Genomic DNA, 12,658 nt, shown 5'->3' on the forward strand with positions numbered 1-12,658 from the left:
TGATATAATTCTATGGTGGTACTTTATTTGGGGTTTGTTGAATCATGAGACAGAAGACAAAATACTGTTAAACGAAATAACATTTTATTTCAACGATAAGTTTGATAAACTGAAATCTTACAAAATGTTTTCTAGAATCATTTCGACAGATTTAGATTTTTCTTGTTTTTGATGATATTTCTGGCATTCTACGTCGCCTCTTTTGTATTGTTTGAATATCTTCTGTAAACTAGTACAACAGTTTATTGTAACGATAGACATACTTTAAAGTAAATATTAGGTAAAACAATAAAAATTTTATATTATTTCTTTTAATTCACAGACATATTTTAATATGGAACCGAATTTAATTTCTGCTCAATATTTACTGCAAACAACGCAGGTTAATTCTTGACCTTCGACATACGGTGGACATGGCAATGAACCACAAGCAGCCTGAACGAAATATAATAGAGCTCCATCTTCGTTTCTGTAACCTGCTGGATCAGCTTCTGGTGCATAGTCCACACACACATATTCATGTCTGCCCTTATGATCATAACGCTCGGTCATCAAATATCCCGAATACTCAGCTGTCCAACCAGCGTAACACTGTGTCCTGGCTGGTAACATCATAACAACAGCAGGTTGTCGTGTCAAACAGACAGCGCACGGAATGTTGTGCTCATCGAGTGATTTAGCGTTAGCAAAAGAAAAGAGTTTATTAGTTGGGTAATGACCGAGTTGATATTCACTGCCATAAATGTAACCAGTTTTTTCAACTTCAGTCGTATAATTGGCCCAAATGGGGTCATTGGGTAGACATAAGAGATTAATTCCGCCACCAGTATGGGAATAATGTTGTCCACCAGCCACACCTAGAATTGGTAAGAATAAATCAAGTGAAACAGATATTAAGCAAAATTGTATATGAAATAACGGAAACATTCATTACAGTTTGACCCTTAAAAGGAGTCATGTTTAGTCACGTGTGAACGAATTGTGGTGTATATATGTTAGTGTTTATGTAAGTGTAAGCTGTGTGTTACTGTATGGGAGTGCGTATGAGTTCGCAGCTGTGCGTTTGTCTTCTTTTCATGTGTGTATGTGTGTATGTGTGTGTATATGTGTGTGTGTTTGTGTTTTTGCGTGTGTTTGTGTTTGTGTGTGTATGCGTGTGTCTGTGTATGTGTACGTGTAAGTATTTGTGGTTGTGATGTGTATTGCATGGGGTAGATTTTTGTGTGTGGATGTCAATAAACGGAGAAAGGAAAGGGATTTTGTAACGCATGTGGTCGTGATTTCCCGAAATGGAAAAGATGTCGTTCACGTTCGAACGGGAAAATTGTTGGTGATGGGAATTGCATATGGTTTGAGTAGAACAACACGAGAGACGGCGAGATGCAGAGAACTGGTGGGTAAGAGGGGATGAAATACTGTTTAGTTGACCATACGGGTGTGGCTGGCTATATACCTCGGTTTGTCTCGGACGAGTCAGGCCTACCACATACTATAATATTATGATCACACAGATTTTATTTCATGCAAAGCATGAACTGAGGTGGGGTGAATTTTGAAGCTCATTGGTGGCGTAGTGCTTAAGATGAATGGACAGCGATGTCGGTGACCGATAAAGGACATGTATAGGGTTTATAGGGAGCAGATTCACAAAGGATGCCAGGTTGGTTGGAGAAGATGTAGGAAGCAGTATCTTTGAATTGGATGTGCCGGCGTTACCTTACAAAGATATACTGGACAATTAATGAGGGGAGGTAACGCATAGAAACAGAAAGGTGTGAGGGATAGGACGATTTCGGTGAGGTGGAGAAGAATAGAAGTGCAATATGTACTCACTTGGGTTCTCTCAGTGGTACTTGGTCCCTCCATATTTTGCATAATACATACGGCCCTTAGTTAGCTTTGTCCATTAGTTACAGTGTGGGGTTTGTCCATTCCACGTTGTACATTCAGCGTGCATGTCATTAACCATATACATTCATTCATCAATTCTAAGAGACCTTGTTTAATTTAGTCTATAACGACAATCAATAGACACTCTAGGTAATGATAGTCAAGTAGCCACTTTTCAGCTCTGGTCACTCACGTACAATACCACCATCCGTAGCCAGTACACTTGATCATCAGTCAGCAGCCTCGGTATTTGATATCTACATCCATACAAATCAGCCAGGAGTCCTTGATCGCTATACTGGATTCCCGTCTAGTCCCTATCTATAATTTAACGTAGAGATATCTATATTCTGTAGTTAGACAACATCCTTTTCACTTGGTCCGTAGTAGACAACATTTAAAATTCTGATTTGACCAAATACCTACAAAGGAGTAAGCAGTCTTGTGCAGACTCTATAGGGTCTATAGGTATCGTTTCAAACGTGATATGTCATCAAATGATTTGCTTGAGTGTGTGGGTGTGTGTGTGAGAGAGAGGGGGAGGGAGAGGGACGACACAAAGAGAAAATGAGAGGAATAAAAAGAGAAGAAGAGAAAGATAAAATGAGAAAGAGAGGATAGAAGTATAGTTTATACTAACCGTCATATACAAGGCTTGAATTAGTAGGACAAGTAGTTCTGCCCCACCGGGTATACAATGATCCGGGACCAGGTTCTGTGAAATTAAAATGAAACAATGTAGTTTAAAAGAAAGAATTCTTGAATCCTATACAAAGGAAGTTGTTGGCTTGGAAGGAATTGATAGAGAGGAAAGAAATTTAGAATTTAAGAGAAAAAGAATGAGTGAATGAATGAAAATCAGAATGAAAGAAGTAAAGGATTCGCTAAGAATAAATTCTAAACGAAGAAAATTAGTTATTTGTCTATTGAGCCTGTTGTTGACGTTGATGTCAACGAATTGAGAGATTAATCTCAGAATATCAGAATGTGTATTTGGCTCCCTTAAAAACGGATGTTTGTTTTGTAGTTGAACTGGTATGTGAGTATATATATATATTTGTGACCATAATGATGATAAAGTTCTTCTTTTATAGATATGTAGGCCATATTATCAATTCTTGGCACCTGATTGGTCAATTACAAATATCAGCTTGGTGTTTGGCGCGAATCAGGCCATCATAGCAACAATATGGAAAGGGCTCCTAGGAATAGCCATACCGCGTCATCCATCGAGAGGGATAACAGTATTTGCGTACGGATCTTGAGTGGAGGAGTCCATTCGGGAAACATATTGCCGTCTCCACTCATCTTAATCTGGGATGCATGTGAAGGGAGTACAAAATATGCGTGTTCCAGGACCCCGAAGCCGGTCCAGAAGGGATCAACCATTTATAATTGAGAATTTGACTGTCAAAACCGGACGAGACAAAACGCTGCCTGTTATATATAATCGGTGTCTCTTCAAGAAAGCTTCATTGCTTCGGAGGCGCACACTTGGAATTAGATTGGAAACTCCACCGTGCAGGTGTGATGCCAACTATGTCAGCACAGGCGGAAGTGGGATGCTCACAATCCCTGGCTTTCGGATTGGATTATGGAGTGAATCCCACTAGGTATTAAGGGATACCTCCTGAAGCTCAAGCAGAATGAAGGAGTGGTGTAGCTGCTGGGCAAATACAAATCCTTCCTTAACAAATTCACTGCAGCTTTGGATATATTTGGGGTAAAGTCATTTGTCTTACAAGGAGACTTCCGTGCACACTTTGGCGCTGATAACCGCAAGAAGTATCGATTGGGTGGAATGGCGTCACACACCTTAATGTGGTGGCCATACTAGTCTTCTGGACTCTCTATGATATAGATATCGTTTTAAGACATGGTTGTTTATAAAGGTACTTGGAAAAGAAATGCTTAGTGACAGAGGTTCTTGATAGATGTTGTTGTCGTCTCAGTCATCTTTGAGTCTGTGCTGGACGTTCGGGTAAAAGGAGTGGAGAGAGTTGTCAACTGATCACTACCAAGATGTCTGAAACCGGAAGATGCCTACAGTTGGGAGAACCTAGTAACTTGGTAAGTCCAGGGCGACCTACAGAATAAAGTTGAAAGCAGTAGTGGATGATGGAATAAGAAAGAAAATTGTGGATAATATTGCATCCAAATTGAGAGAGACCCACATGAATAAACTTGTATCATTTTTTTCGAACTAAAGTCACTGAAAAGTGATAAAGCTGCTGCAGAGAAATACGTTCGTCTTGATAATTTAAAACCCTTAAATACTCAGGGTATTCCTTGAGTGATCCATGTATGCTAGGTGGAATGGGGCATCAGGGAAAACACGAAGGCAATGTCAATCCGGGGTAATAATCACAGATTTTTTTAAGACAAAGTCTACACTACATGTCTAGAAATATTACGTAGAGAAGTGGTCGCGCCCAGGACTACTGTCCTGGATACAGTACACCCGACCAGATTTCGTTCAAAGCAGATCTTCGAGAAAACGTTGAAATATCTCCAAGGGGAATACGCTGTAGACCACGTGCCGTGGGGCATGTTGCGGATGGTTTACCAGGAAGGTGAGATTATTGGGCAAATACCTTTTACTGTAAAATACTCGTACGGATGTCCAAATGTTTGAATTTGTGCAAAAGCCGAAAGTTTTCAACATGGAGTTTAGACTTCACTAGAAGAGTCCATTGTTAGTGCTTCTTCCCACATTTCTTATGATCTGGTTGAGCATGGCTCAGCCATTGTGGGAGCAGTATCTGATTACGTCTGTAAGGGGTCGTTCGACTGCTATTTGCAGACGACATGCTGCTATCTGACTCATGTCATGTTCACTTTCGACATGCATTGAATGGGTTGGCTGCCGAGTGCTCCAAGGCAGGGATGACTAACACACACTCTGCAGGAAAGTGGAACATCGTTACTTCGGGAATCTATTCACGAGTGATTGGAAGCACAAGACTGAACAGATTGCTAGATTCTAGATATAAACGCATTGATCGCTAGGTCGGGCATTCGATTCTCAGATGAACAATGGTTGGTACACTTATCGACGTAGCGCTGCACACACACACACACACACAACACACACAACACACACACTCAATACACACAATAATGTCATAGTAAACAGAGTAACATTTATTAAGGAATTATTGTAAAGAAAAATTATTTCAAAATAATTTAGACTAGTGTCTTAGTATATATTACTGAAGAAATATATGGATAGTGATGTAGATTCATTCACTTTGGTGAAATTATAAAATCGTTAAGGAGACACGGGTGAATGACTTTAGCTAAACACTGTAGAAACTGGAAGCTGGAGACGTTATAATATTTAATCTCATTCCTGAACATTTCTTCAAAGTTATTGTCTTATACATATAAAAAATAGTCTTACTTGGGGTGTCATCAGGTTTATCGTCACAAGATTTTTTGAGATGACACGGTTTTGTGGAAAAAGAGAGAGTATTTATTATCGTTTAGAACTGAAAAAGAATGCAATAGATGACAACATTTTCGGACAGCATTTATGAAGATGTGGGTGACGTCGAAATTGTCCATTCTACCAAATCTATTATATCGTGGTACATCTTGGAGGTTTGCGGGAACTGCATGCCCTTTCTGTGAATCTGGTATTTCAGTATTTCATGCTTGTATATGGCAAAGCATACACATTACATAAACAGCTAATATCCCGTTCATTGTCAAGAGTAGACTAATTTTGCTCTCTAAAAATCGCTGGTGGTTTGAAGCTTACTAGAAACCGTTAGACTTGGCATTTGCTGACGTACAAGAAAGCCCGACGCCAACCCTTTTATGTACGGCGTCCTAATCCGCTAGTAGGACTTTTCCACTGCGTCTTTTGGAGAAACGTAAACTGTCAAGGCAATAGATGCAATATTTAAAAGTAGTTTGAATTATATGCCAAAGCTCTATTGCCTTGATATTGTTTAGTATAGTTATCCATCATGATCACTGAAGAGTCGGGTATTTCTAGCACTGGTGAATAATATTCCGGATTGAATCTCGAAGGTCAATATGTCACACAGTCCTTTGGAGAAACTGTCAAGGCAATATGGATGCAATATTTAGAAGTAGTTTTGAATTTATATCCAAGCTCTATTGCCTTGATATTGTTTAGCTATAGTTATCCATCATGATCACTGAAGAGTCGGGTATTTCTAGCACTGGGTGAATATATTCCGTTGAATCTCGAGGTCAATATGTCATTTGGCATTCAATGGAATATCACAAAAGTTTGTAAGAAAAATGTTTGGGAACATAGTGTAGGTTATAAATTGACTGCATACGAAAGGGATGAGAATTAGATATTTTGTACACGGGTGCTATATAAACTGGTTATTTACTCCTTAAATATAGTGTGTATATGTAGATGTATATATGTAAGTGTATAAAAATTTTATATATATATTAAATGGTTTATACATATATATATACATATTTTGTGTGTGCGTTTTTATATATAGTGTGTTTCGCTCTTGCGTCTCATGTTTGATCTTTGACTTCTGGCCGAAATCAGATCGCCATGTTGATTCGCTAGCTTTTGCACGCATATTTCTTTCTCTCCTTCTCATCCTTCTTTCTTTGTTTTTTTCCTCTCTCTGTGTATCTTTCTGTTGAAGAGCGTAGGCTCGAAACGTTAAAGACTTTTTTCATTTATATTAATCCTGAGCACCATACTAATACAATTGTTTGTTTGTATTCCACCTGCCTGTCGCTTTTGTTTATTTCCGTAACCTGCCTTCGTCTTTTTTGTCCTATTTTCATAAAGCTACCGTTATATATATATTTATATATATAGATTTATTATATATATATATATATATATATATATATATATATAATATATATATATATATATATATATATATATATAATATATGTATGTATACAGATATTTTATATTGGGTTGCCGAGAAAGTTCGTGCCGATTTTTAAAGGAAAATAAAGGGCCAATAAATACTTGCCATTGCATTTTTAAACAACCAAATATGAAACCTTTTGTTGCACTATGCTTCTCCATCTTTCCTTTAACTTGAAAATACCCCCTTTCCAGCAGTGAGGTGGTTTCATGGCAAAGAATCATTCGAGTATCTTTTTACGTCATTCAAGGAATTGAAATTTTTACCATTAACACTATTCTGCAGAGGCCTGAATATGTGGAAATCCGAAGGTGCAATATCTGGTGAATATGGAGGGATGGAGTAACACATGCCAGCCGAGCTGCAGCAATTTTTGTCTGGTTCCCAAAGCATCAAGTGCCGAAAATGAACTTTCTTATCTTGCCTTTTCAAGTGTTACAAAATTAACACAGGTTATAGGAACTAAACCTTCTTACACGAAACGATAGCTTAACTGCGTTCTTATGGAGGTGGATTTAAATTCTATTTTATGAATTCAACCATGTTCTAAAATAGTCGAAATTTAAGCAACCATATATCAGCAATAAATTTCTGGACAACCCGATAGATTGACAGGTATTTCTATATCAATCAATCATCTATCTATCTATCTATCTATCTATCTATCTATCTATCTATCTATCTATATATCTATCTATCTATCTATCTATCTGTATGTCTGTCTGTCTGTCTGTCTTTCTATCTATCTATCTATCTATCTATCTATCTATCTATCTATCTATCTATCTGTATGCCTGTCTGTCTGTCTGTCTTTCTATCTATCTATCTATCTATCTATCTATCTATCTATCTATCTATCTATCTATCTATCTATCTATCTAGGTATCTATCTCTATATATATCTATCTATCTATCATCTATCTAATCTATCTATCTATCTATCTATCTATCTATCTATCCATCTATGTAATCCATCTATCTATCTATCTATCTATCTATCTATCTAATTGTCTGTCTATCTACCTACCTATCTATCTATCTGTCTCTCTGTCTGTCTATCCGCAAATCTATCAATCCATACACACACACATATTTACACACACGCACACATACACAATACATACACACATATTTACACACACTCACACATGCATAATACATACACACATATTTACACAACACACACACATACATAATACACACACACACACACATATTTACACACACACACAGACATAAGACATGCAACATATTTCCACCAAGCACACATACATACCTAAATAAATACATGCATACAGACATACATATGTTAAAAAAAATCCATGACTTACCGTTTTTGATGGGAGCACATATGGACGGTCTCAGGACAACAAAGTTGATCAAGAAGGGAACCTTTAATAATTGAGAATTAAAACGTCGAAATTGTTAGATATAATCTGCCTGTAATATAATCGGTTCTCCTCTACAAAATTTCCTTCTCCGATAGCGTACACCTGGATATAGGCTTGAAACTCCACTACGCAACTGTGGTGCCAACAATGTCTCCACAGGTAGGATTAGATACTCTCAATCCCCAGCTTCGGTTTGTATTATGGAGTGAAACCTACTAGGTGTGAGGGTTCACCTCTTGAAACTACGCGGAATATGAATGAAGCCCACTGTGGCTGCTGTAAGTATATGCAGCAACAGCGTGGTGAAATACAAATCGATCCTAAGAAATTCACCTCATCTTTAGATATATTTGGGGTAAGAAGTCATTTGTCCTGCCAGGAGACTTCAGTGCACACCTTGGCATTGATAACCATGAGAAGGATTGATTGGAAGGAATGTCGTCAGTGAAATTAATGGAGAGGTCATAGCAGCCTTCAGTGCAGGATACACACTCTCCTCTCTTCGGAATAGATATTATTTTAAGACAGGGATATTTATAAGGGTACCTTGTATAGAAATACTTGGTGACAGAGGTTTCTGATATAGATTTCGGTCTCTTTCACTCATTGCTGAACGTTTCGGGTAAAAGGAGGGGTGGAGTTTTCAACTCGTCACTACCTAAATGTCTGAAAGCCTGAAAATTCCACCAGTCTGCCGAAACACTAGAAATTGTTAAGTCCAGTGCAACCTACAGAATACAATTGGAAGCCGCAGTGGATGCTGGGATCAGAATAAAAAATGTGGAGACTTTTGCATCCAAATTGAGAGTGACCATCCTGAATGAAGTTTGGACATCGAAATGGATTCGTGATTGTATAATTTTTTTCGGCAGGTTCTTCTCTCGGTTGAACGCTTATTTGAGCTAACTCACTTAAAAGTGATAAAGCTGCTGTGAAAAGCACGTCCGGCTTGATATTTTAGAAACTTTAATACAGATTGTATTCTCGAGTGACCCATGTATGCTATGTGGATGGACCTCTTGAAAAACACCAAGGCAATGGTAATATGGGGTGCCAATCACATTGAAATATTTCTAAGGTTTATACGCTGTAAACCACGGAATAATGTGCCCTGGGGCAATGTTCCGGATTGTTTACCAGGAAGGTGAGTTTAATGGGCAAAAACTGGTTCCATAAGTACTTATATGGATGTTCAAATGATTGTATTTATGTAAAAGTCGAAAGTTTACGACGTGAAGGTTTCACTTAATTCAATGTGCATTGTTAGTGCCCCTTCTTCACATTCTTTTTTGTGATCTGGTTGAATATGCGCAACCATTGTGGTAGAGGTTACCCAATTCATCTCTACGTGATCGGTCGTCTGTTATTTGTAGACGACATGCTGCTACCTGATTCGTCTGATGGTCACCAACAACATGCACTGAATGGGTTGGCTGCCGAGTACCCCCAAGGCAGGATTGACAAATACGCAATTTGTAGGACAGTGGAACATCATTAGTTCGGGTTTTTATTCACGAATGATTGGAAGCACAAGAGTGGACAGAATGCAGAATTGTAGATATAAACGCAGTGAAGCGCCAGCTCGGGCATTTGATTCTCAGATGAAGAGGTCTTGGCACAATTATCGACGTAGCACTGCAATATACTCATATACACACAATAAAGGCATAATATATTTAGAGTAATATTTTATTTAGGAAATTATTGTAAAGTAGAATATATTTTGAAATAAATTCAGGCAAGTGTTCTTAGTATATATTATTGTGGACATGTGGATAGTAATGTGGAACTAATTCAAAGTTGGTGAAATTAAAAATCATTGGTTAAGGAGACACGGGTAAAAGACTTTAGCTATAAAATTAGTTCTTACTTGGTGTGTCATCAGGTTTATCGTCGAGAGATTTCTTGGAGATGAAACGGTTCTTTTGGAAAAATAGAAATAGCATCATATAAATAGAACTTCAGGGTATTTATTATCGTTGAGAACTTAAAACAATACAATGGATGACAACATATTCGGGCAGGAATCATTGCCAACAATACCTTCTCAACCCCTTAGGAATCGCCTAGAAGGCGCTTCAATCCAGTCAAACGATTTTCTGAACAATATCAGAGAATATAATTCTGCATTTCAAATGACATCGTATGGTGAATCTAAGAAGATAGATAAACATGAATTTACGCCGACGTCAAAGATCAAGGGCAAGTCTATCACCTCATTGGTTCCCTGGTAACCGCGAATGAACAACCACAGTTCCTCCAAATTTACTCTATAAGTGGTGTAGGACAACAAACCTGACGTGTGGTGTCAAAATTTCCGATGATGGGCCGTGTTAGACACAGCGCACACTGCTGCAAAGGAGAATATATCCACTGACAGCTTTTCGGTGCATTCAAAATCACTGACTCCCCACCTCCAATTTAGCATGACAGGTTAGGGCCTGAAACACTCCAAACGGACGCATAGCATGTTGCTTAGTCGAATTAGCCCAGCATTTACTCTACAAATGTTTTGTTGTCAATGTTGCGCTTTCCCATATCACCTGTTTCAAAATGACTGGAATATATTATATACCAACTTTGCCATTTTAATCCCCAGCAATGCCGGGTATGTCTGCTAGTACACACACACACACATATATACACACACATATCTCTACACACACACGCACTCATATATATATATATATATATATACATATATATATATACACATATTTATATATATAGTTAAATTTAATCCATACAAGAAAGCACAAAAAACAATGTGAGGATGTGGAACAAATATAGTATTATTGGACGAGGAAGGAAAGAAGGAGGGTTTAACGTTTATGAGAAGGAAAGATCCAGAGGAGGGAAGACAGAGGGAAAAAAATCGCCAACCGTACACACTCGGCCACTTTTTGAATGACCGGAAGGAAATGGGTGAAGAAAAGTTCTTTCAAAGACAGGAGAGTGGTAGAGGATGAGGAATGTGTGTGTAAGTGTGGATATGTGCGGGCGCGGAGGACTGCGTGTGCGTGTGTGTGTATGTGTGTATGTGTGCAATGATGACACGTGTGTGTGTGTGTAAGTGTGTGTGGCTGTTAATCTTTGCGTGTTGTAGGGCTAGTAGTGTTAGAAGAAGGAATTGGGCGTGGCTACTTTTGTCTCTACCACAGGTCAAGTATTAGGTACTGCTAGTTTGAAGTATGTGTGTGTATGTATATGTATCGTGTGTGTGTTTTGTTTGTAGTGTGTGTGTGTGTATGAATGTGTGTATGTGTCCGTGTGAGTAGGCGTAGAGTTATGTTGTGTGGCGAATAACTGTGCTTTACTTAGTGTATGTGTACGTGTGTGTGTATGTGGGTATGTGGGTATGTGTGCAATGATGACACGTGTGTGTGTGTATGTGTGTGTTTTGCTTGTAGTGTGTTTGTGTGTATGTGTGTGTATGCGTAGAGTTTGTGTGGTGAGTAACTGTGCGTCTATGTGTATACATGTATGTATAATTGTGTGCCGTGTGTTTGGGACGTATGTGTGGGTACATTTGTGTGTGTGTGTGTATGTATGCGGGTGCGTCTTATATGTGCGTGTAGTTGTGTGTGCGTGTACGTGTGCGTTTGTATGTGTGTAAGTGTATATAATTGTGTATATACGTGTATCCATGGGGTTGTGAGTTTTCGGTGTGTGCATTCGTGTGCGTGTGTGCAATCGTATGTGTGCGCATATTTTTGCGTGCGTGTGTGTGTGTCTGTGTCTATATGTGTATACGTATGTGTATGTGTGTGTGCGCGTGTAGGCACATATTGCGTGTATGTATATGTATCGGTGTGTATGTGAATTTGTGCATGCGTGTGTGTAGGGTTTTTTCAAAAGTTGTGTGGGCGTAATGTGCGTGTGTGTGCTTGTGTGCGTGTGTGCGCTTAAGTACGTGTATGTGCGTGTGTGTCTGTGCCCATGTGTATATAAGTGTGTGCGTATCTGTATGAGTATTGTTCGTTAAAGGTATATGTGGACATCCGTGCTGGTGTGTGTGTATGTACGTGTGGGTGCGTGTGTGTGTGTGCGTGTATTGTGTGCGTATGATACATATATCTCTGTGATCACCGTTGAAGACCAGGCTATCAGTTGTTGCTACATATCGCTGGTCACAATGCGCTTCGCATTGTTTTAACCTTCAAATGACTCCACCCCGCTGGCTAAGCGAGCAGGTCAAGAGAAGAAAGGGAGGAATTTGTAGCGAAAGAGTGATCACAACAACCCGCTCCCTGAGCGTCGTGGTGCTTTAAACACACACAACGCCCAGTCTGGGAATCGAAACCGCGATCCGACAACCATGAGTCCGCTGCCCGAACCACTGGGCCACTGCGCCTCCACCCACAGACACACACACACACACATCACACATATGTAAATACATATCGATATATACGCATGCACGTATACTTAAGCATACACACCATAAATATCACAAATATACGTATCTACTTATACGCATACACACAC

At 38.9% G+C, this 12,658-nt stretch overlaps 1 protein-coding gene across 1 annotated transcript in view; it reads right to left on the bottom strand.

The window, feature by feature from the left end:
- Positions 1–323: 323 nt before the first annotated feature.
- The window catches only part of LOC118767023 (short-chain collagen C4-like), an 84,847-nt gene continuing 72,512 nt past the window's right edge, over positions 324–12,658 (bottom strand). Inside the window, exon 5 of the mRNA XM_036510929.1 lies at positions 324–857. Coding sequence (XP_036366822.1) covers positions 358–857 — 500 coding nt within the window. The 3' untranslated portion in view covers positions 324–357. The remainder of the gene's footprint in view (positions 858–12,658) is intronic.

The sequence above is a fragment of the Octopus sinensis genome, linkage group LG18 (genome assembly GCF_006345805.1).
Source record: "Octopus sinensis linkage group LG18, ASM634580v1, whole genome shotgun sequence".
Lineage (NCBI taxonomy): Eukaryota > Metazoa > Mollusca > Cephalopoda > Octopoda > Octopodidae > Octopus > Octopus sinensis.